The following is a 24,925-nucleotide window of genomic DNA, read 5'->3' as shown; positions in this document are numbered from 1 at the left end:
TTTACACACACTGTTCCAGCTTCCCAAACAGCTCTTTATTACCTTGGAGCACAGATTGCATTTGTGACTGCCTTCTGCTACTTCGTGCAGTTGAATGAGAACCAAAGAGCTACAAATTAAAACTATTAAAATGTGGCAGGACCACGTTCCAGATACGCTAGGTGACTTTTTTTTTTAGGAGATTTTGATGTTAATCATGCTGCTTTTTTGGGATGAGAATCCATTCCTTTTTTTTCCTTAATGTAAACAATTAATGTGGTCCAGACAGAGTTCATGTTCTACGCAGGAGATGAGGGAGAACATCCTGCTTTCACCATTAAATCTTTTGGAATTCTGGCTGAAAGTGTCCCTTGAGTGCACCTTGTCTGCCAGCCCAAGGCACAGCTGAGCCTCAGAGGGTGCATTTGGAGCCGTGCCCAGCACAGCCAGCATCCCTCCTGTGAGGATGTGCTCCTGGGGCCAAAGGCAGCATCCCTGGCTGGTGAACAGTGTCACCAAAAGGAGGGATCCCCCCAAGGAAGCAGCATCACAGGCAGGACATACCCCAAGGACAGTGCCACCCTCTGACAGGGACATCCCTGGGCAGGTGTGGCATCCCTCACAGCAGAGAAGGGTGCACCTCAAGGACACTGTGACCCTCGGGTGGCTGTCACTCCAAGGAAAGTGCCACCAGCACCTCTCTGATGCATGCCACACCAAGCCAGGCACACCACAGGGAGGGTGTGCTCTGAGGGCCACGTCCCCACATCAGGCAGGTGTACCCCCAAGGAGGGAGGAGTCCAAGGGTGGCATCACCCCGAGGAGGGTGTCACTGCACTCAGGCAGGGTGTACCCCGAGCACAGTGCCACCAAAGGAGGCTGTCACCCCTGGGGTGCATGGCAATTGAAGGTGCACACGGAGGACAGCGCCACCAGAGGACGATGTCCCTTGTGGCAGATGCTGCTCTCAAGGGTTGTCACCCCAGGCAGGTGTGTGACAATAGAGAATGTACCCTCTGAACAGTGATAGCCCCAGGCAGGAGTCTCTCTAAAAGGATGCCACTCCCGGCAGGTGGATGGCAATAGAGAATGCACCCCGGGTACAGTGTCACCCGGGGAGTGTGTCACCCCAGACACGTGCCTCTCTAAAAGGATATCATCCCCAGCAGGTGGGTGGCAATAGAGAATGTACCCTCTGAACAGTGCCATCGGGGGAAGGTGTCACTCCCAGGCAGTTGTGTGTCACAGTGTACCCCTTGAACAGTGTCACCGCAGGAGTGTCACGCCCTGGCAGGTGCCTCTGTACAAGGCTGTCACCCCCGGCAGGTGGATAGCAATAGAGAATGCACCCCGGGTACAGTGTCACCCGGGGAGGGTGTCACCCCAGACACGTGCCTCTCTAAAAGGATGTCACCTCCGGCAGGTGCACTGTTCAGGCACCCTATGAACAATGTCACCGGAGGAGTGTCACTCCCCGCAGGTGCCTCTCTAAAAGGATGCCATGTCACCCCCGGCAGGTGTGCAGCAATAGAGAATGTACCCTCTGAACCGTGTCACACGGGGAGGCTGTCACCCCCGGCAGGTCCCTCTCTAAAAGAATGCCATGTCACCCCCGGCAGGTGCGTGCCAACAGAGAACGCACCCCGGGTACAGTGTCACCCGGGGAGGGTGTCACCCCCCGGCAGGTGCCTCTCTAAAAAGATGTCACCGCCCGGCAGGTGCCTCTCTAAAAGGATGCCATGTCACCCCCGGCAGGTGCCTCTCTAAAAAGACGTCACTGCCCGGCAGGTGCCCCTCTAAAAGGATACCATGTCACCCCCGGCAGGTGCCTCTCTAAAAAGATGTCACCGCCCGGCAGGTGCCTCTCTAAAAGGATGCCATGTCACCCCCGGCAGGTGCCACAGAGAACGCCGCCCCGAGCAGTGTGACCCGCGGCGGGCGTCACCGCGGCAGGTGCCGCCCCGGTGGGTGTGTCCCGGCAGGTGTCCCCGCGGCGGGCGCTGTCCCCTCCCCGCCGGTCGCACCTGGCGGCGCCGGGCGCTCCCCGCCCCTCGGGCCGCGCTCCGCTCCGCTCCCCGCCCCGCCGGGCCGGCCCTGTGCATTGTGGTCCGGCGGCGGGGGGCGAACATGGCCGAGAAGCAGAAGCACGATGGGCGGGTGAAGATCGGCCACTACGTGCTGGGGGACACGCTGGGGGTCGGCACCTTCGGCAAAGTCAAGGGCTGAGTACCGCGGCCGCGGGCGGGGCCGGGCCGGGCCGGGCGCGCCCCTCGCCGCCGCCTCCCTCCTCCCGCTCCCGCGGCCTCCGCGCCGGCATCGCCTCCCTCCCTTCCCTCGGCTCCGCTCCCTTCCCTCGGCTCCGCTCCCTGGGCGGCATCCTGGCGGAGCCGTGCCCGGGGCACACGGCGGGGAGGCGGGCGCTGCCCTCAGCGGGGATGCGGCGGGCGGGCGGTGGGAGATGCGGCGCTCGCCCCTCGGTGCTCCGGGCTGTCGCAGCCCCCGGAGCCCGTGCTGCGAGCAGCACCCACCAAAACTTTGCTGCCGCGCTCGGAGGGAGGCGGTGGGGAGGCTGGAGGCGCACCGGCATCCTGCCCCTCGGTGCCGGGAGCGCGCTGCTCGCTGCCGCCCTTCCCGAGGGGCCGCGGGTGCTCCGGGGTGCTCTGGAGCCGGGAGCCGAGGCGGTTCGTGCTGCTGCTCCGAGCATCGCCCCGCTGCCCCGAGCGGCTCCCGCGGGGATGAGCCCTGGGCTCCCTCCGCCTGGGGAAGGGAAAGCTCCAGAGCCACCAGTGGCTAAAGGGGCTGCAGGAGAGCTGGAGAGGGACTCGTGGTGGGGCGAGGGGAAAGGCTTCGTGCTGACAGAGGGCAGGGTTAGGTGAAATATTGGGGAGAAATTCTTCCCTGTGCGGGTGGGGAGGCTCTGGCACAGGGTGCCCAGCGAAAGTGTTCATCCCTGGAAGTGTTCAAAGCCAGGTTGGACGGGGCTTGGAGCAGCCTGGGATAGTCACAGGTGGCCATGCCCATGGAAGAGGGAGGGACGAGATGAGCTTTAAGGTCTCTTCCATCCCAAACCATTCCAGGATTGTGTCAGGCTGGGGCTCCACGCAGGGATTCTTTGGCCAGTCATGACAGAGCAGCCAGCTCACATCCTGAAGGCTTTGCTTTACCTGGCTGTGAGGTTTGCAAATATTTGTGTTTCTTTTTTCCCTGTGGATTCTGCCATTACGTGCAAATTTCATTTTTTTTTAAGCAAGATACTAAAAAAAAAAAGAGAAAACCAACAAAATTCAGTCTCTAAGCTCTGTTTCCCAGTAGGAATTTGGTTTAGCTCGAGCTGGGGGAGCAGCTGTCCCACTCAGTGTCCCCCACCCACTGGGATGTGGCTGGGCAAAGAGGTGCTGTGCCTGCCCTCAGTTCCTGGGGTTTTAAAATAAACCCAAATTGACAGCAGATGAAAGAAACCACCACAACCACTGCAGCTAAGTCCACCTGTGGCCATTAATCATGACCCTAAAAATATATTGCTGTGTTTAATCCCAAACCACAAATTTACTGTCTAAAGAATTATCAGAATAAATACTTCTAACAGTAAGGACCATTTAAATCACTCGTGTGTACTAGCAGACCTCAGAACTGCTCCAAAGGCAGGTTTTTTCCTTGCAGATCAATTTAAACCTGCCAACAATAGCCTTTTTCCCCTTTAACTAGCACAAATACCCCCTACCCCACATATGACCTGAGTTTGGTAAAAATGGACATTTTCCAAAGAAATATTCCAAATAACATAAAAGATTTCCTAGATCAAAATCCTTTATAGGTGAGTAGTACACTTTATATTATTTTTTCCCTTAATATTTTGCCTACAACTGACAGGTGAAGTTTGTGCTTGAGACTGGGAACTGAAATGAAGAAATGGAATCTCCCATTTATATGGAATTACAGCATTTTAATCAAATGAGCTGCAGAAAAACTTGTATTCACATGAGAAAAGTAGAGGGTTTTGTTGATTGATTCAAACATTGTGTATTGGGTACAATAATTGCTTTTTCAGGGAGAAGTCAGGTGCCATCAGTGACGTTTCTTGTTGCTGATGTATTTTCTTAAAATTCTTAATTTCTTAAAACCTTGCACCAGGTTTTGGTTTTGGCGCTTTTTGCTGCCTTACTTGTCAGAGTTAAGAAATCATAATTTACAGTTGTTCAGGACTGTTGTTATTAGGGACATAAGAAATGGAAACGAAAAGGAGGATTGGCAATTGAATGGGAGTGACGTGGGGTACAAACCAGAGCTTGAACTCATGGCTGGAGCTGAGGAGTCATTTTGAGCCATCAGGAGCCAGAGACACGACAGAAAAAGTCCCTGACTGGGTCATCAGAGAGCTGATCCTCCTAAAAACTGCAAGAAACTGTTTTGTTTGAAGCCATTTCCATTTCTGGATCTCATTTACAGAAAGTCCACACAAGGCACAGAGGGGAGCAAAGAGGCTGGCAGCTGAGGGCAGGATTTTGGTGCTAGCACTGAAATTCCATCTGGAAGTGGGGATGAGGACCCAGCATCTGTTAGAAGAGAGGGGGCTGATGTGGTAGATGGACAGGAGGTGTCATGTCAAGACTTGGAGTTACTACACAGCATTTTTACCAAATATAGTTATTTTCCCCTGTCGTCCAGGCCAAAGATGATTTGCAGAAATTAGAATTATTTGCAGAAAAAAAAAAATTCTAATTTGCAGAAATAGGACTGTGGAGGTCTTGGATTTGGGAGTTGAGCAAAACCTTGGAGGAAGAAGATGGCATCTCCTTCTTAGGGGGTTAGCAAGAACACATGAGACAAATTGTGTTTGCTGTGGGCACGTCCCACCCTGTGGGTCCCCAAAAGCTCTGCTGTGACCACAGTGAGGTTCACAGTAGTAACCCAGATATTTTCTCCGTGTGATGCCACCCACAGCATCCCTGGGGGCCTCGGTGGCTCCTTTCCCTGGCTTGTTTGCCACAAAAGTGACAGATTTGTGGTCCCTCGAGGGCTGGCAGTGCTTGGGTTGTGTTTGTGTCACCTCCATGGGCTCCAGTCGGGATCAGATCCCATTTTTCCCAGGCACTGTGGCATTGCTGCTGAAAGACAAACTTGGTGTCAGAGGGAAGATAAACTAAAGGAGACTGAGCAGAGGAAGGGCAGGGAGAGGCTGTGACAACACACAAGCAAGAGGCACTGGGGCAGCATTAATACAGCATTGCTAAATATATGCTTTGGATGGATTTCATTTTTAACTTTGGGCTGAGATAAGGGCCAGCAGAGCTGATAGGGAAGGAGTTTCCTCACCCCTCCACGAGCTTCTACATTGCCCTGAAGCATTTGCAAAAATGTTAACTGCTTGTGCTGCCTGAGCTGCCTGAGGGTAAAGAAAGTGATGTAGAAAGCCATGCTGTCAAGGGGTTTTATTTATTATCTGTGCTCATGGTGCTATAATCACTATTCCTCCTCTTTTTTTTTTTTCCCTTTTATAAAAATAAGTAAATGTTAAGAGTCTCCACTTTTTGAATCTGGGGAAGCAGTGAGAGGGAAGGAGGTGTCCTCACCCCCAGCCAAGGCCACCACTGCCCACCCTTGTGGTGAGGATCCTCTTCCATGCCTGTGGGAGACCTGGGACCTGCCCCTCACTTCTAGGATGATCCTGGCCTTCAGAGACAGTGCCTCTGTGAGCAGAGGGAGGGCTGTCCATACTGCCCATGTCTAAATTCCTGCAGTTCAGAGAGCCCTCAAAGGCTTAAAAGTCTCCCACCACGTAGGAAATTGTGTTCCCTCTTTGTCTCTCTCTCTCACCGAGTTCAAGGAGGCTTAACAAGTCACTGGGGACAGAAACAATAATATCTCTGTATCTAATGCTTACTGTAAACAAAAGATGGATTACAACATTGGCTGTTTATTTTTAATTATTAATGTGTTTGTGCTAGCAAACCTTCACAGAGTTACACATTGTTTGTCACGGATGGGAAAGGGGATGAACTATTTGGCAATAGTATTAAAAACAATAATTATTCATTCTGGGCATGGCTTTTTTTTTTTTCCCCTAGTGTATAATAAAAGAATTTCAAAGCATATGCTGAGGCAAGGCCAGAAAGCGTTGTCCTGAAAGAAAGGGTGGTAGAAATCAGGGTTTTCCTCCTAGTTCAATGAAAAAACTTTGCTTTACCTCCCTGCAGCAGTGCCCTGCTCTTCTCTTCCCGAGGATTCACCAGGGAAAATGCCTCCCTGGACTATTTACAGCACTCTCCTTGCACTGCACCAGAGGAATTATCTGTCTCCTCCAGCCCTCAGCTAATCCCTAAATTGCATCTCTGCTGCAAAGCTGAGTTTATTTTCATTCCATCATCTAGTAGTTTTAAGTATTACGAGGAATAAAATGGACATGCAAAGTGGTGCTTTAATTTTCAAGGGCAGTGAAGTGTTTTATTTTTAGGATGCTCTTATTGAGGAAAGAATCTCTGGCAGGTCTTATCTGGTGGCTAATAATAGTGACCTGGTGTGCCCTGAGTGCTGCTGCCCTGCCCTTCTCACACCTCCTGCTTACCCCGGGTGCTTCTGATCAGCTCATTAGGGCTGCCAAAATTACAGGCTCTAATAACGTAATAACAAGGTTTGCTGGCAATAATTAACTCCTTGCACTGGAAGGGTGATGTTGGTAATTAGAGAGCACAAATATTTACTGTAAGCAGGTTTTTCTGTGCAGGCTTTAGGAAACCCTCCGTGTGTCACTCTGTTGAGTATCATGTTGGAAAATACTGAGAAGGGGCAGCTTGGTTCTGAGAACCCTTTTTGGGTATAAACATCACATTTTTAAAGCCCTTTCTGCTCTCAATTTCAATATAAATCTTGCTTCCTGGGGGCTTTATATTTTTTTGTGTGGTTTGTTTATTGATAACAAATGGATCCCACGCTGAATTAGTTTCACATCATTAATTGCAATTTCCCCAGCGACAGTGGGGCTGCTCCTCCCAGTTTATGGCTATGATTTTTCCCTGAGATAAACATCAGCATCTCAATGCACCAAGTGCATTTTTTAAAAAAAAACCCATATTCAAGTTTGCATCTTTCCTGAAAGCAGAGTTTGCTCCTGCAGTCCAGCAGTGTTCCTGCAGCCTGTCATCAAAGCAAGAAGCATGCTGGGGGAAGTATAAATAGAAATTCATTTTAGTAATGCAAATCCCGCAGTCCTATTTTGGGCAAGGAAAATCCCCATACCATTTTTTAAAAAAAGAAGTGTGATGGTCTAGTTTTGAGCCTGGGTTTATGAGGGATTTTGTCTACCAGTGTGTTATGGCGGAGATTCTCCTCTGCCATTTAAATATATCTGTTTCTGATTAATCTAGCTTTTACATGCTATAAATCCTTGCAAATTAGCTTGGGGTATGACCTCCTCCAGCAACTCACTCTTCTGTTTAGTGGAGTGTTTTTGGCAGATAAGTCCCCTCTCTTCTGCCTTCTATGACTCCACTGGGAAAACAGTGAGGAGACAAAAACTTTAAAATATTTCACACCCTCATCTTCTGCTTTTTTCCCCTTCAGAAGTGGCTTTTTACTTGTAGTGCCCTAAACTGCTTGTGTGAACCCTGCTGCACTGTTTAGTGACTTTGCAATGCTCTCTCTCTCTAATAGTTGGTGAGCACCAGCTGACAGGGCACAAAGTGGCAGTGAAAATACTGAACAGGCAGAAAATCCGCAGCCTGGATGTGGTGGGGAAGATCAAACGAGAAATTCAGAACCTGAAGCTCTTCCGGCACCCTCACATAATCAAGCTGTGAGTACCCTCCCTGCCACGTGTGCAGCTGCTCCTCTCTGCACAGAGACCTCTCACACGCAGCTAGCTGGGTTTCAGGAGATGGATTAGAGCACTAAAAATTGTGTTTGGTTAAGTTTTTGTGTGTTAGACGATCCGCTGGCACAGCTTTTCCAGAGAAGCTGTGCTTCCCCATCCTTGGAACTGTTCAAGGCAAGGTTTGGATGGGACTTTAAACAACCTGGGATAGTGGAAGGTGTCCCTGCCCATGGTCTTTAATGGTCTTTAATGTCCCTTCCAACCCAAACCATTCTGTGATTCCATGAATTGCAGCATGGTCAGGCTCTGAGAGTGAAACCTTGGCCTCCAGTCAATAGGATTTATGTTTTAATGGACTGATTAGCCAGAGCTTAAAAGAACATATTTTTTTTTTTTTGTTCCAAAATTTATTATTCAGACATAAGTTTTGACAGTCTCCACTTTGATGAACCTGAGTTGGGGTCGTAAATCAGCACCTGCACTGCAGCCTCTGGGATTCCTGCTCAATCCCCAGCTTGTGCAGCCAGCCCACATTAATGAGGCACTCGATAATATCTTTGGCATTCCTATAAAAGAAAGCTGTTGAATGGTAACTGCAAGGGTAAGTTGACATTTAGGTCAGCCTTAAAACTGGCATGAGATATAGCAAATACCTGGGACTTAGAGGCAAGGGAAAACAAATTCTCCGTACAGTTAAATAACTAACCATGCAGCAACTGTTGACTTTAGAGTAACTTCACAGTTCCATGGATTTATTGGAGAACAGATTGGTATTATTTAATGAAAAAAGCACCAGCAAGACTCCTCAGCTGTGTGCCCAGCATCCTGCAAGTCAAATCCTGTTCACACATTTGTCAAAGCAATAAAAATTAAATCCAGTTTGACAATATCTGTGTGCTGTGATACATGTTGCATTCATGAAATACGGTGATAAAGATGTGAGGAGACTGGGGCACACAAACCTCTTTCAATAAGTTTTTAAATGTATATAAAATAAATATTGGGGCAATTAACAGTAGCTTAGATGTCTGGGTCCAAAGCTCTTCAGAAAAATGAAGCTGAATGTATTGATCTTTATGGGAGTATCCCACATTCCCTTGCCAGCCTCTGACAATTGCTGAAATCTCTTTGTTTCAAATTACAGTCCTGTAAAAAATAATGAAATTCATCTGAAAAAAACCCCAAAACAACAGCAACAAAACAATTAATTTGAAATAAAAGAGAGGGAGGTCCCAGCTGGTGCTGCTGTGAATTCCTGGGGCTGCATTGACCTCAGCTGATCACTGGCAGTTTGTTCCAGCTGGGACACTCAAATGTCTTTGCTGCGCTCGGGGAACATTTTGAAGGAAAATAGAACAAAATCAGCAAGTTGAAAGTGATGCTCTGGGATTTTCCCCCATTCTAGAGAGATTTGATATTTGAAAAATAACTTTAGAGGGGGGTCTCCTTTTTGTTTCTGTACCTGTCCAGAGGAAGTTCTCTCTAGTGCCTAGAGTTCTTTATCTTTTTTTTGATATGAGGAAAACCAGATGGATCCTCTCTTTGCCCCAAGCTAACCAGGACTTAATTTCTAAAGCTGTTGTTGCAGATCTTACCCAAAATGGAAATTTGAAAGTCAGCGCAGTCCTAAACGTGGTAAGATTGCCTGGCAGATATTTCAGAGGATTATTTAAAGGGCTGAGGGAAGATCATAGGTCTGGAAAAGAGGTCCTTTCACAGACAAGTAAAAATTATATTGTAAACAAGAGACAGCTTTTCAGGAGTGGAAAGCAGTTAAAAATGTAAGATCTGAAGAAATCCTTCTTTGAAATGTTGATGTGTAATTAATAATCTGTTTAAAAGCCTTTCCTTGTTCCTAATTATGTATTTTTTTGAAAATCTGCTTGTGTTTTTGAAGGTACCAGGTCATCAGCACACCAACAGACTTCTTCATGGTCATGGAATACGTGTCCGGGGGGGAATTGTTTGATTACATCTGTAAGCACGGACGTGTAAGTGCCAGTCCCAAGTCAGCCCCAGCACTTGTGTGGGTGGAGGAAGGTGTTCTGGAGCAAAATGCCTGCCCAAGGGAGCACAGTTAAGGTTAAGGCCCGAAATAGAAGTTGCTTCACAGCAACCCCATCTGGGGTGTCTCATACCGGCTCACACGAAACTTGTTTGTGAATTTTTGCAGCATTCTCTGGTGTATTTTTCATTCTCAAACCAAAATATACAAGGTAACGTGTTGCTTAGGGCAAATATTTGGAAAACTGGCTTATTTTTGTGATTTTTAGCTATGGGTTGCCTGTCAAAACCCCCACGATCAGCAGCAAATTTATGGCATGGGAGGGGAAAACCACTTGGTGTGATCTCCACTCCAGTCATTCACCTCTCCCAGACCCCCCCTCTTGGTTCCATGTCAGGTTCTTTGAAGAATTTTCAAGGATGTGGCTTATCTGAGCAACATTTTCAAATGCCAGCAGTCCCACTGGGTATAAATCACTTGTGAAATGTGAGATTTTGGTTAGAAGGAAAATCGCTGGTGTCTGCCCTGTGGAGCAGCTGCAGGGCAAGGAGGTAAAAATGGGCCAAAGTGGACATCCAGAATTAAGGGTTCGGGTGAAGGATCAGCCCATCACGTGTTCCCTCTGTGTGCTACAAAATCAATACATTTACTGCAGATTGGGTTAGATTAGTGTAGTGGTCAATGGAGCTGACTCAGTTTTCTTTTCTATGTACAGTTCTGATTTCTCACACACTTTACCCATCTAGATCTTTTCAGTGACTGATTTGGATCTTTTCTGATAAACTCAGTTTTTTGTGAAGGGAATCTTTTGGAATTAATCAGTAAAAATAATAATTGAAAATATAGTTTCTCTGATATAGCTCAGACAACTTTATTAGCTACACAGGTAATTAAAATCACCTCGGTATTCCAGCTTCACCTGTTGCTTCCAGAAGAAGTCCATGAGGAATTGCTCCCAGCAGCATCCTCTGTGGTTTTTTGTCCAGCCTGGATCTGTACCAGTCCAATTGGGACAGCAGGCCATTGTCTGATAGGTGCCACCTTTAAATTCTTGTTGTCATCTCACCTGAACTGAGGTCTCACCTTCCATCTCAGGGCTGTATCATTTTCAAACACTGGCACACTGTAAAATGCAAGGGTGAGAAATCTGCTTTATTTGCTGCTGCTGCTCTGAGGCACTCTGGGATTTTCCCTTTGCACTCTGGAAGCTTTTTGGCTCCTTGCTGAGTGAAACCTTCCCCTGCCTGAGTGCGCACCAAGCCCCAGCGCTGTTCCCTCTGCTGTCCCCGCAGGTGGAGGAGGCAGAAGCTCGACGCCTTTTCCAGCAGATCCTGTCTGCAGTGGATTACTGCCACAGGCACATGGTGGTGCACAGGGACCTGAAGCCAGAGAACGTGCTGCTGGATGCACACATGAATGCAAAGATAGCTGATTTTGGTATGTGACCCCAGCAGCATTCCGGAGGCGCAGCCAGCGCCGCCGGAGCGTGGCCGTGGAGCGGCAGAGCCTGCTGCCCCAACCACCAGCACCTGGAAATCCCACACTTACAAACACTGCCCTTCCTGCAGCAGCAGGGATTACTTGCTGCAGGCTGCTCCTGTAGGGGCACTGAGAATGGAGCAGAGAGATAATTTGTAAATCTCTGCTGTGTTTGAGTGTAATCACCCAATGTCAAATTTACCTAATTTGTGTTTGGGGCAGGCTTGGGGCAGCTAATTCAGGGTGAGCTGGCTGTGTGTGTTTATTTTCGTGCATGTTCTCCCTCTGTTTGGCCATGTGCTCTTGGCCTCCGTTCATTTTACAAACCAGCAGTAACAGGAGTCTCTAAGTGGCATTAGGGATTGAAATCCATTGAAATACCCGGGCTACCAACTCCGTCCTGATGAGTCCTTTCTAACAATGTAAATCCTTCTGAAGATTTACTCATTTCGCAGCTCCACCCAGTTGCCATATGAAGTGAGTGCTCTGGGATTAATTATTTCTCTTCTCCTCCATGCTCTGGAATTTGCAATTTAGAGGAGCAAAATTAGCCTGCAGTGAATATTTCTTGATTGGATGTGAAAAAAAACCAACCCAACAAAAAAATAACAAACAACAACAGCAATAATAACAAAAGTAACAATTTACAAATCAGGTCAGAGAAGTCTGTCTTAATTATATCAACAGTTCCCTTCCAAATATCCCACTCCCCTTCCTTTTCTCTGTGTGACACAGGGTCCAGCATGTCTGGACCTTCAGATAAAGCATCAGTGTATAATTAGCGTTTTTTATTTTTTTAGGACTGTCCAACATGATGTCAGATGGTGAATTTCTACGCACCAGCTGTGGTTCCCCAAATTATGCAGCCCCTGAAGTCATATCTGGAAGGTAAGACATTCCATTTCTCATCAGAGTCTATGTGAGCACATGGAGTTTAAATTTGTTGTTGGTATTGGAAACAGCTTTGCACGTCTAGTAAAAGTAGCTGAATCCTTCCAACCTGGATTTTGTGCTTGGGTGAATCTGTTGGCAAAGATCTGAAGGTTTTCTTGCTTATTTTACTTCTCAGTAGCTGTAATAGCAAACCGTGTTTTGCTACAGGTGTTTACTTTGGAGGAATTATTAATACCAGATGTTGACTGTTTATATTGCTAATTAAAGAGGGTGAAAATGACTCTTTGGATGCAAATACTGAGGTTCCAGGTGGAAAGGCTTTCCCAGGCCACCCCCTCCTCTCCTTCCCACCTGTAATATAAAACACGGTGTTAACGAGGAAAACCATTCGCTAACAAAAGGAGCAGGAAGATCTTTAATCCCTTCCCAACGCTGGTAAAGAAAATACTTGTCTTCTGGTTCCTTAAGCTTAGGATTTTGGCTGTGGCAGTAGGCTCAGCCTTCAGAGCTTTGTTTTGAACTGATTCTTTGAATTGACAAACCTCCTCTGTGGTTGCATCTCTCAGCATGAAACATCTGTACAGCACATGGAGTGTTGGGCACACCCCACGAGGCTGAATTGGACTTCCACATGTTGATACAGAAGTGTTGCCTCCTATATTTTGCTGTCAGGGACAGAAATTATATAGAATGTACATTTTGCACTAATTCTCTCTGTAATACCTTAGTAAAGATTGCAAATACAGATTTTCAAATTTTCAGTCCTCTGAATGGTCCTTCAAACTACCCAGCTCATTATCTGCCCCTTATTTATTTAAATCCCTTTTGCCATGAGCTTTACTTTTCTTAATCCAATGTATTTTTGCCTATATCTGTAGGTTTTAAATAGAACATTTTGTTCAGAATGTGTTTGCTGTGATTATGATTATTTTATCCCTGTGTACACCAGAGTAAGTGTTGGCAGAGCATCCTAGGAATTAGACTAGCATCCAAAAACCCTGTTGTGACTACAGCTCTGTGTGTGAAATGAAACCAAGTAAATCCTCATTGTCAAGAAGGGGACAAAGCCAGAAACTACTGGGATTCCAAAAAAATAGTATTTCCATCTCAGTGAAGGCCAGACACGTTTTTCAATTTGTATAGGAGACAAGGCACATGGCAGATCAGCAAGGAGGATTTAGTCCTTGAGTGTTCCCAGGATACAGGCAATGAAGTTTAGTAACAACAAAAGTAAGAAGGAAAACCAAAACCAAGCCCACGTGTTGCACTTTTTGGCTGGCTGCAGCTGCATCCCTCCCTCATCACTCCCACCTGCAGGCTCAGGGCTGCCTGAGTTTCATGGCCCTGCTCAATGTGCCAGGCTGGCCTCTTCTCAGAGCTGCATTTTGGGGGGACAGGCACGGCCCACCCTCCCTGCCCTTCTGGGGGCTGTGTGGGGCAGGGGGGAGCTGACTCCTGGCTCCTGCTGCCTTCCCTGCTAGAGCACAAAAGCAGCAGAGCGTGACAGCTCAGTTTTCAGAGCCATAAAAGTGCATCTCATGTGGGCTTAAAGGTCCAAAAAACTGTTCAGGCAGTGCTCTTATCAGCAAAAGAATCAAGCTTCTGATCTGTGGGAGTTGGGCATGGAGGCAGAGCATCCAGCTGAGCCTCTGCCATTCCAAAATGGCTTTGCTGCTGTCCCTGGCCTCAGCAGGGAAAGTCTCACCCTTGGAGAAGCAGACCAGGTGTGTTGGGGGTGTTCAGAGAATGGTCACATGCATGACCAGCATGATTTCTCTGCTGATGTGTCTGCAGTGATGCTTTTCAGGAGGAGCAAGTGCAGGTTTCATGAAGAGACTTCTGTAGTTGCATTTCAACTTCTGTATTTTGGCTGGGCCTCACAGCCCAAGGGCAAGTGTTGCCTCCCAAAATCTCTGGGGAGGCATCAGATGGAGCAAAAAGAGATGCGCAGCAGCAGCAAAACTGTATTAGTTGGGATGTCCTGAGTTGGTGGTGGCAGAGAGCACATTTGGCAGCTTGTCAGAAGTGGGAGCATTTAGATTCCAGCACATCAAAAATAAACACTCAGAGACAGAATTATCTGTTGCTGCTTGATCTGCCTCATTCAATAAACAGAAATTTATGGGGCAAAGTAGCAAACAGCGTGGCAGGGCTCTTGCAAATGTGAGGGTTGGCTTTTTGGAGAGTTTGGTGGAGGCAGGGTTGTACACAGGAGTGTGGGCAGCCAGTGCCATCCCTGCCATTCACTTCCCTGAGCAGTTTTGGCTGAGGCACATTTGGTTTTGGGGGGAGCCACGTGAGCAGCCCTGGTGTGGGCTGGAGCTCTGTCCCTGCTGGAGCTGGCAGGGGGTCCCCCCACCTGCACCCTGATTGAGGAGAGGGTGGGGGTGACACAGAGCCTGGGGAGAAAGTGGGGGTGACACAGAACCTGCATCCTGATTAAGGAGAGGGTGAGGTGACACAGAACCTGCATCCTGATTGAGGAAAGGATGGGGGTGACACAGAGCCTGCATCCTGCTTGAGGAGAGGGTGGTGGTGACAGCTTTCTCCTGCCCTTGTCCTCGTGCAGGCTCTATGCTGGCCCAGAGGTGGACATCTGGAGCTGTGGTGTCATCCTCTACGCCCTCCTGTGTGGCACTCTGCCTTTTGACGACGAGCACGTCCCCACCCTGTTCAAGAAGATCCGTGGGGGAGTGTTTTACATCCCTGAGTACCTCAACCGCTCCGTGGCCACGCTCCTCATGCACATGCTGCAGGTGGACCCCCTCAAGAGAGCCACCATCAAGGACATCAGGTGGGCTAGGGTGGGCTGGCTGACTGTGGGGGTCTCTGGTGACTGTCCTGGGGGTCACCTGTTAGCGGGTGGCAGGGTGGTTTTCAGGAGTAGTCAGCTAATCCAGATAGTTCTTGTCCCAAGTGATTCAAGGAGCAGCCCTGCACCCCTTCTGTGCTGGCTGGAAGTGGGTGATGATGAGCAGGATGAGGATTTTTTATATATATTTTATATGCAAATATTTAAAATTCTATTTTATTGCATTATAAACTAGCCTTAAAAATCTCTTAACAGCACTTAGCAAAAGCAGCTATAGCATGCAATAATCCCAAGAATTTAATAATATCCAACAACCATCTTTCATTACTATATTTCAAGGCCATGTCCCTATGGGTACCAGATAAAGGGGGTAATCATTGTACTTACTGTATATCCAAAAGAAAAGGGGGAGAAACCCAAGAGTTACTAACTTAATATGTAACTATTGGATGTATTACATCTAGCTATGTGCTAAGCATGAACATAAACCGTATTAGGGCTTCCAGAAATTCTCAGGTTCTTAATGTATTTTCAATGAATGGCCTTCATTTTACCCTTCAAGCAAACCCATGCAAACTTCCTTTTTTATTCCTTAATTCCTTAGGAAGAGAGGATTTAATTACATATTAGAGAGGCAGCACATGTGGCAAGATTGCTGTCAGTATATAGAACCTATAGACTATGGAAACCCAGGGCACTGGGAATATTTCTCTTTCTGCTCTGGGGTGCCCAGACCCCCAGGGGAACACTGACTTTGACCCTCATTCATGGAGAAAGTTTCCCAGACTTCAAGATAGACTAGAATGCACAAAAGTGTGCAATAGATTATAGAGAGTAGTGTAGGTGTATCACTTGGTGAGAAATTTAGGATTTGGGATTTTTAGTATGTTGTGGACGGAAGCAAGATGGAGTGCACAGGGTGCTCTCCTGGGTTTCTTCTTCATGCTTCTTCCTTCTTCATGGGTTTGGGTGGCATTTTGTAATTGGGCAGAACAGTCCTCACTGGGGGCTCTTTGGGATCTGTTATTGGGTTAAAAGGGAAAATAATCTAGGTGTCAGTTCTTCATTGGATAGTTTAGTCTTAAAAGACATTATAACAAGAGATTGTTGGCCATTTTGTGCCTTCTAATAAAAAGCTGCTGAACTCACAGTAGTGAGACTGTTTTACTGGGAAAAAATAATAAACACCTGAGTCCCAACATGAACTACTGTCTCAAGTGCCTTCAATCCAGACCCAGAGAAACCCACAACTGGTACACCCACAATCGACAAGGCAGTGTGTGAGTTTTAGCACTTAATGATCATTCACCTCATTGTAAATTGGTGAGAATTGGGTATTGGGCATGGGAATTGGGTAGGTTTGATGCTCTGTATCTCCACCTGGCCCATGGGAATCCCAAAGTGTGAGACCCTTGGAAGTGTTGAGGTCTTCAAACCCAGTTTGCAGAGTGCCATCGCTGTCCCTGTACCAGGCTGGGCTTTGCTCCCCGTTCATCAGCTGGGGTTCACTCTTGGCTGGTGGTGGTTCCCCCATCTTCACAGCTATCACAGCGAGGCTCCCCTCTGCCTTCCCCAGGGAACACGAGTGGTTCAAGGAGGAGCTGCCCAGTTACCTGTTCCCAGAGGACCCTTCCTACGACGCCACGGTCATCGACGACGAGGCGGTGCGGGAGGTGTGCGAGAAGTTCGAGTGCACCGAGTCGGAGGTGATGAACAGCCTGTACAGTGGTGACCCCCAGGACCAGCTGGCCGTGGCCTACCACCTGGTCATCGACAACCGCCGCATCATGAACCAGGCCAGCGAGTTCTACCTGGCCTCCAGCCCTCCCACCGGCTCCTTCATGGACGACAGCGCCCTGCACATCCCTCCGGGCGTGAAGCCGCACCCCGAGCGGATGCCGCCGCTCATCGCCGACAGCCCTAAGGCTCGCTGTCCCCTGGACGCCCTCAACACCACCAAGCCAAAGCCCCTGACTGTCAAAAAGGCCAAGTGGCACCTGGGGATCCGCAGCCAGAGCAAGCCCTATGACATTATGGCTGAGGTGTACCGGGCTATGAAGCAGCTGGACTTCGAGTGGAAGGTAGGGAGTGCTGGGGTGGGTTTCCAGCATCCTTTATCCCATAAACTCAGGGAGCCTCACCTGTTTCCAGACAAATGCCCCCACCTGTTTCCAGACAAATGCCCCCTCCTGTTTCCAGATAAATGCCTCACCTGTTTCCAGATAAATGCCCCCACCTTGCAATCATCCCTGCTATTCCTTGGTAAGGCAAACTCACTGAATTGAGGTGCCAGCTGTGCTTATTTGTGCTTATCTGTGGTGTTTCTTTCTGGTGTGAAATACGGGGTTTCTTTCTGAGTGCTTCAAGACTTCTGCTGGGAAGATGATTCTGCCTTGTTTGGCTGCAGGGATAAGAGGAGCTGTTCACATTTCTAATTTTAGTGGCTAATTCCTTGCGAGGTCATCTCGAGTGCTCCTGAGCAGAGGAACTCTCATTATTTCTGCCTGGTCCTGTCAGGACAGAAAGGGTACAGTACAGATTGTCCTAAAGGATGCCCAGATGAGGGGCAGGGGCCCTTGGGTGCAGAATTTGTATAATTGATGTGGTTGGTGGCTTTTTCCTTGATGGAAATGCAGCAGTGCTCTCGGACCACGTGTCTTTTCAGACACTTATTGCTTCTTCAGTTTAGGGCTCAGCTTCTTGATTTAAATCTAGATGTTTCAGCTGATAGTATTCACTGCAGGTATTTCTCCATGGCTGTGCAACATTTAGTCACAGACCTTTTCAAAGTTGGAATAATATATCCCTAAGTTAGCCCTGCAGCTCTACTGCTGTGCCTGACTCCCCAGATCCTGGAGCAGCCCCTAAGGTGAGCTCTCCTGGCTGGTGGCCTTTGGCAGCAGCATCATGTGAGCACTGGGAGCCAGGTAAGAAGAATTTCAGCCCAGATCTTCATCACCAGAGGAGCTCCCCTCCTCCCTCCAGGTCCCAAGCATTGTACTGTGTGAATTTCACTGTTCTGCTTCTTTAAAATCTCCTGCCTCCTCCTTATTTTTGATAATAATGCATGTTTAAAACCAAGTAGCTTCCAGAAACCCCATTTCCCTGCACCAGGCAGGAGATGGACCTGGCCAGGTGCATTTGCCCACACCAGCCAGACATTTTTTAGCTGCAAGGTTTTACAGGGAGTGAACAAACCTGCTGTATTTCTGCTACAGCCTCAAAACCGACTCAGCCCAACATCTCTGTGTAGGCAGCGGAGCTTATTTCATACGAGGAGGTTTCACAATAGCCTTTCCCACCCTAAGAATAACTTCAGATGTGACTCTTCATCAGAATTAATTCCCCCATCCACGCAGTTTCTTCATAAATATAGCATCTCATTGTAAATGAGATGCAGCAGATTGTGAGGTGGGAAACAGCAAGGGGAAATACTCAGCTTGAGACTGATCTAGAAGCACTGGGTTTGGCTGTGCTGATGGGAGAGGCTGCTCTGCTCTGCCCAGCTTGCCCTGATTTCACGAGTACTGTCCACGAGTGGACTTTTTGTTTCATGTGGCCATGGCTGCTGCTGAGGGAGGAGCAGACATCAGTTTTGTGCCTGGCAGGTGGGTCACTGCAGCTTCCTCAGCCAGCAGCTGGTGAATCACAGCCTTAAGAAGAATATTTAAAGATAGGAGGAAACGAAGCCGTTTGCTTCACTTTATAGTGGTTTTCCTTTTGAGAAACTGTTTTTCCCAGAAGATATCTTGCTCATATTTAGAAAAAATAAGGAAAGAAGTGTTCCTGTTGCTGCCTGGAGTCTCCCTGCTGAGGGCAGTTTCCCCTTGCAGGTGGTGAATGCCTACCACCTGCGGGTGCGCCGCAAGAACCCCGTGACCGGCAACTACGTGAAGATGAGCCTGCAGCTCTACCAGGTGGACAACCGCAGCTATCTGCTGGACTTCAAAAGCATCGATGGTGAGTAGGAGATGGAGAACACGTAGAAGGGCAAGGCTGGAAGTTTAAGAACCATCCCCTGCATTTTGAAGCGCTTACATCCGTGTCACTTCAGCAGAAGCCCTTTCGCGCCTCTCGAACTCTGCTGCTGTTCCCATTTCATTACCACACCCGCGCTGCAGCTGCCGAACTAATCCCACTTTTTCCTCTCTTCTCCCTTTTTGTTGGCTTTTCAAGACGAGGTGATGGAGCAGAGGTCTGGCTCCTCCACGCCGCAGCGCTCCTGCTCGGCCGCGGGCTTGCACCGGCCGCGCCTGAGCATCGATGCGGCCGCGGCCACCGAGTGCCAGTCGCTGATGGGCTCCCTGAGCGGCTCCTTCGTGGGCAGCATCCCCTCGGTGCCCCCTCGCCTGGGCAGCCACACCATGGACTTCTTCGAGATGTGTGCCAGCCTCATCATGGCCCTGGCCCGCTGACGGCCGCTCTGCGCACTGTGAGGATCTGCGCTGACTCGTCCGCCCCCTCCTTTCTCTTGCTTCCTTGTTCTTCCTCCTCCTCCCCTCACTGCCCCACAGAGCCAAGTCCAGACCCAAAACGTGCCCCCTTCTAGCAAGGCACCAAGGAAATTAACTTCATTTCTCTCCTTGTGCCTAGTGAAATGTATCCAATACTCTTTTTTCTTCTTTCCTTGTGAACCCCATGGGAAATGTTAAGGCTGTAAAGTAACGAACATTATCACTGAGTTTTTGGAAGACACCTCCCCCTGGTTCATCCTGAGGTAATGGAGGCATAGCCACGCTTCCTGCAGGGAGTTTGAGGTTTCCCTGAGGCTGTGCAGAGCAGGGGCAGGCTGGACTGAGCCAGGGCAGAGGTCTTGACCAGGAGCTCTGTGAGGTGGAGTGGAGGGTGATGAAGCAGCTCTGCAGTGTTCACCCCCAGGTGCCAGCCTCTCTAACACTTTTCTCCCAAAAGCAGCAGCTGCTTAGATGCTTCTGCACTAGTGCAATATGACCTCCCTCCCCTCTCTTTTTCCCTCTGCTGAAGATGAGCAGGGAAGGTGGGATGTGCAAAGGTCCTGGTGCAAACCTGCCATGGGTAGGCCACTCTTTGCAGAGGAGCGTCCCTAAGGCGCAGTCTTTGTCCCTGTCCTCTCTTTGCAGAGGAGTGTCCCTAAGGTGCAGTCTTTGTCCCTGTCCTCTCTTTGCAGAGGAGTGTCCCTAAGGTGCTTTATTTTGCCCAAGGGCTCCACACAGCACTGACCTGCTCGCCACACTTGGAGCTGAAGGCAGATTGCCTTTTTCTCACCTCCCTCCAGCCTGCTCCCCTCCCCTGCCTCACCACGGGCCCCAGGGGCTGAATCCCAGGCAGGGTTCAGGTGAGCAGAGGACAGGATCTGGATCACCCACCTGAGAACCCGGCTCTTCCCCCGAGGGCTGGGATCATCCCTGATGGGCAGGAGCCATCAGCAGCGCACATCTCCAGCGCACTCACCTCACACCTTTCCCCTAGGACACTCTGCCTGTTGTCACCTCCCCAAAATCACTGCCAAATCTGCCTTCCCTGCTGCTGGACACTCACTGCCCCTGCCCAAGGGCTCTCCTGTCCTGCTGCTGCTGCCCACTGGACTGTGACCTTCGCTGCTCCGCTGACCAGGCAGGGACATCCCAACCCGGAATTTTACTGTTCCTTTGCTACTGGCTATCTGAAGGATTGGATTTTATTTTTTAAGATGAACTGCGGGGATTTTTAAGGTTAAATTCTTGTTACCCAAGGGTAAACCCTAATGCATGTGTGACTTCTTTCTTTAAAGGAGTTATTATTTTTTATTACACGGGATTAAGCTAATGGGCAGCGTTGGCATCTGCTTGGCTTTGACATGGTATTTAATTCCATTTACTTGATTATGAAGTAACAGTCTAATCAAGGAACAAATGCTTTATGAAAGCTTTGCCAAAAAAAAGTTGGGCGACGGGTTTGGTTTTGTTCTGGTTTTTTTTTTTTTCATTTGTGTTCTGTTTTAAGAAACAAAGCAAAGAACTTTTGCTGGTCCCAGGTATGCAGTCATTCAACTTGAAAAAAAATGTAATCTGTCTTTTTGATAGCTTCTTATGACCCCCTGAGGTATTTTCCTAGAGTTTTGTTTTGTACAGTTGCACTTTAATTTATACTTTCTGCAAGTTTGTATGAGAAGCAAGGAAGAGAACAACAAATTAAGCCTTTTTTACTAATCATTTAAGGTAATCAAGACAAACATGGGATATTTTTGCCATCTACTGGCAGTTAAATGGACCTTTTCAGTTTGAAGTCCCTTTTTTAAAAAAAGAACCACAAAATTGCCTTACTTTTGTTACAGATTGTGCTTGGATCCTCACTAACGTGACTTTACAGCTGCAATTTTTCCAGAAGCCGCACAAAATAGAAAGCTTCCAAAAAAGAAAAAGAAAAAAAAAAGAAAGAAAAAAAGTCAGTTTTGCTGTTAAGCTCTTGAACATGAAATCCAACACAGCAGTGGTTGGACTGTAAGAAATACTGGAAATATTTGTAGTGCTCCTAGGTTTTGTAGTGAGCCTTTTATTACATTATGATTATTAAACAAGTACTCTGGGGTGAGGATAGCTTTGGTGCTGTGCCTGGTGGCTGCCAGGTGATTTGTGTCCCCAGTGCTGTGGTGTGAGTTTGGATGGAGAATCCAAACTCCTGCATGCAAAAAAACCCCCAAACCCCACCCCAGAGTCAAAGCTGAGGAGCACCCAGCCCTCCAGCAGCTTTTGGATCAAGGCTGAGATGAGCAAAAATGGTTTGGGGTGATGGGGATGAGCCCCTTTGCTAAGGAGCAGGAGCAGCTGTAGGGCCAGGCATTCATTTCCATCCAGGAAACAGCAATGAGTGAAATGTATTTCAAATGTTAGAGGCTTTTCAAATCTTCACTCCCAGCTGAGCATCTTGCCAAGTCCTGGCAGCACCTGTAGCCCCCTTGATAAGGGGCTGGTGTGTTCCAGTGTGGGGCTCAGGAGCAGGTAGATGTACTGATGTCTTTTTTCAAATTGACTCTTGTCCTCTGGGATTTCCTGCCCAGCAGAACTAATAGTATTAAGCAGCAGCAAATGCCCTTGAGAGGAAATATTTGCTTCCTGGAGGCAGGTGGGATTTCTAGGTTGTAGAATAAGCCCCTTGTGGCACTTGGCATCTTCTCCGACCCGTGCAAACATTAACTGCTGTGTGGATCTGCAGAACCAGTCCTGCCTGCAGGGCAGTCAGAGTTACTCAGCTTTCCATTTGGAGAGACACAAAGAGATGAAGCACTTCCCTGCTCAGGGTCAGCAGAGGCAGTGGAGGGAGCAGGACTGGTGGAAGCACCTCCCCAGTGACCACATCAGACTGACTGGTCCATCACAGCCTTCTCCAAATCTGTGCTGCACTTTGGAACACCCTGAGGACTTTCACTTCTTTGTATTATTTATTTTACCTTCAAGTAGGCTGTGTTCTGTTTCCCAGCTGCACAGGAGCTGCTGACCTCCAGTTACATTTTCCAGAGGAAGAGTTTAACTTCCACACTGTTAACACTGTGGTCAGCTCTTTTTGAGTTATGCTGGTACATGCACAAGCGTCGGGAAAAGCAGGGTAGACAATATTTGAACTACAGAAACTTGAATTACTCCAAGTGCAATTCTTCCGAAGCCACTGAACAGCTGTGCTTTGCAAGCCGTAAACTCACCCAAATTTTGCTTCAGCTTGAGGGGGAGAGAGACAAAATGCAAAGGATAAAGAGTTCAGATAGGCTCCAACAGAAACCTCCAGCTCCTGGATGAGTTAATTCAAAAATACCTTTGCTTGTTCTTGTTGGAAGCTATGTATATGTAAATACTATATATGCATACATGCCTATATATAAAATGTAGGTGGCATCCCTGTCATTGACCTCTCAGCTTTATTCTTCCAGCAGGGCAGGTGTGTGCCCTGGACACTGCCACCCCTCACTAATCCCAGCCTCTGAGAGGGCCTGGACAAAGGGAATGCTATTTTTACACCCTCTTTTAGGTAAAGCCCATGAGTAGCTTAGCTCACCCCATCAGGCTTGGCATGGCCTTGGCCAGGGATGGGAGGAGCAGTGGCATCAGGAGCTGTGAGAATCCTGCCCTTCCACCCCCCTGGCCAAAGCCCTGCTGCTGATGGCTTTGGGGCAGGTTTATTTTCAGGAGCTGGAGCTGAGCAGGTAAAGGCAGCAGGATATATTTTTTTTTCCCCCTTCAACGGGTCAGAAATGCATCTTCAGGTGTGTGTCCAGTTCAGCATTTCACAAGGTGTGTACAAGCACAGGGGCAGTGTTGTAAAAACGTGAGCCAGCTGGTTAGTGTGTGCCGTGTGTGCGTTTCCGTGTGTGATTATAGTGGCATTCGTGTTGGAATTGGTGAGGTTTGAACAAAATCACCCTTCTGTCTACTCCTTTTCATTTCACTGCTCTTTGCTGTCAGCGTGCAGCCCTGTAGGAGGAAGAGGGAGCTGTGTGCAGGACATGAACTCGTGCCTTCGCTGCGCGTTGGGGCTGCTGCAAGTGGCAGCTTTGTTTCACGAGGTGCACAATTTCCCCAGCTCGTGCAGGATCCCCCCTCTGAGACATGCAGGCCGTGTTTCTAAATACTTGAAGTACCATTTGTTGTGCAATTATTTGGCTTCACCCTTTTATTAGCTGAGAGGAGAGAGGGAAGAAGAATCGCACATCTGGATGAGCCAAGCCAACCCCCCCTCGAGCTCCTGCTGTTTCTTTCCTGGAAAGTTTTAGGGTCTGGTTTTGTTCCAGGTATATGATGGACCTTACTAGAGTCACCTTTCTTAAGGTCTTACTTTGGTATGGGCTTTTCCTTTGGCTTCCTTAGCCCTCCCCTTACATATCCCTTTTTCATCATTTGCTTATAAAAAAAAAAAAATGCAACAGCTTCTTGTAATTCTGAATTCCCAGCTTGCCTCCCGGCTATGGAGTTAATGATTCAGCCAGAGGTACCTCAGTCCCATGCCTGAGAGGTGAACTGGGTTTCAGAGTTCCCACATGACAACTACTGATGGAACACTGACTTTTGCAGAGGGCACACCTGGTATTCGATGCACAGATCTTTGCTCATTTTAATCGTCAAAATTAGGAGAACTAGACTGTGAATCAGAGCTCTACCTGCAAGCACGAGTACACTTTTGGTGTTAGAAAAAGTCTGTTTTCAACAAAAGCCTTGAAGTTCCTGCTGAAGCTGCCTTAATTTAAAAATCAAAGTTTATTTGTAAGATTCATCTCTGATTTTTTTTTTTTTTAAGTTTGGAAATAGTTTATTTATCCTCATCTCACAAAGCTGTGAAGTAGATTCTGTAGCCATGGTAATATTTATTCTTGTTGCTGAAAGCATGTTCATGTGTTCTGTATCATGTTATATTCACGTGGTTTGTACCTCAATGCATTTGTTTTGTTTTTTTCTTTTAGAACACAAAGCAAAACTGAATCCCAGGATTTCTGTGGTGTGCTTGGCCCAGCATCTTTGGGCAGACAAACCTCAGCTCTATGAGAGAGGTAAACTGGACTTGTCCACTGCAGTTCTTAAATTCATACTTTAAGGAATGTTTATGATTTATAATATTATATATTTATAATTTTAAGAAAAAGATACCGAACTTTAAAAAGTTCTGAGTAGAAGCATCCCTTCAAACATATCATTAACATGAAGCTCAGAAAAAAAACCCCTGAGCTCTGTAAACACTCCATCCTTCTCGATATTTTCTATTTTGTCAGCTGAGGGCCTGGAGAGGGTTTTGTTTCCCAGTTCATGGCTGTAGTACTTTCTGTCATGGAAGGGCACAGAGCCCTGGTTCAGTTTTGTCCTTTGTGCATCAGATAATCACAACGAAGCCTTTTTCCTTCCATTTATGGTGTGGAAACTGTTTCTCGGTGTACTGCACTGCATGTGATAGCCGTCTCCATGGTTGACATTTGCACTTTAATAAACTCAGAGATGAAAAGAGATAAAAGCAA

The 24,925-nt window shown here is 47.9% G+C and overlaps 1 protein-coding gene across 5 annotated transcripts; it reads left to right on the top strand.

Annotated features, from left to right (window-relative positions):
• Nucleotides 1-2,005: 2,005 nt before the first annotated feature.
• PRKAA2 (protein kinase AMP-activated catalytic subunit alpha 2) lies at nucleotides 2,006-24,925 on the top strand. Of its 5 annotated transcripts, XR_005953909.1 has the most exons (10): nucleotides 2,006-2,200; nucleotides 7,627-7,768; nucleotides 9,684-9,777; nucleotides 11,084-11,228; nucleotides 12,071-12,158; nucleotides 14,734-14,958; nucleotides 16,553-17,057; nucleotides 18,810-18,936; nucleotides 19,153-20,090; nucleotides 20,138-24,925. XR_005953909.1 is itself a non-coding variant. In XM_041421383.1 (9 exons), the coding sequence occupies exons 1-9, from the start codon at nucleotides 2,107-2,109 to the stop codon at nucleotides 19,389-19,391; spliced, it is 1,659 nt and encodes a 552-aa protein (XP_041277317.1). In that variant the 5' UTR covers nucleotides 2,006-2,106; the 3' UTR covers nucleotides 19,392-24,925. The 5 variants fall into 5 exon arrangements, 4 of the variants coding, with proteins under 4 accessions (XP_041277317.1, XP_041277319.1, XP_041277320.1 ...); XM_041421383.1 differs by having other exon boundaries at nucleotides 19,153-24,925; XM_041421385.1 differs by having other exon boundaries at nucleotides 2,007-2,175; nucleotides 19,153-24,925.

Source organism: Onychostruthus taczanowskii, unplaced genomic scaffold, assembly GCF_017590055.1.
Source record: "Onychostruthus taczanowskii isolate IOZ18803 unplaced genomic scaffold, ASM1759005v1 scaffold7, whole genome shotgun sequence".
Lineage (NCBI taxonomy): Eukaryota > Metazoa > Chordata > Aves > Passeriformes > Passeridae > Onychostruthus > Onychostruthus taczanowskii.
This window is presented reverse-complemented; position numbering and strand designations above follow the sequence as displayed.

Excerpts from the sequence above, each read along its gene's own strand:
- PRKAA2 (XM_041421383.1), top strand. The coding sequence starts at position 2,107 with ATGGCCGAGAAGCAGAAGCACGATGGGCGGGTGAAGATCGGCCACTAC. Across the intron at positions 14,959-16,552 it reads GCCACCATCAAGGACATCAG|GGAACACGAGTGGTTCAAGG; the intron begins GTGGGCTAGGGT and ends TGCCTTCCCCAG. Across the intron at positions 17,058-18,809 it reads AGCTGGACTTCGAGTGGAAG|GTGGTGAATGCCTACCACCT; the intron begins GTAGGGAGTGCT and ends TTCCCCTTGCAG.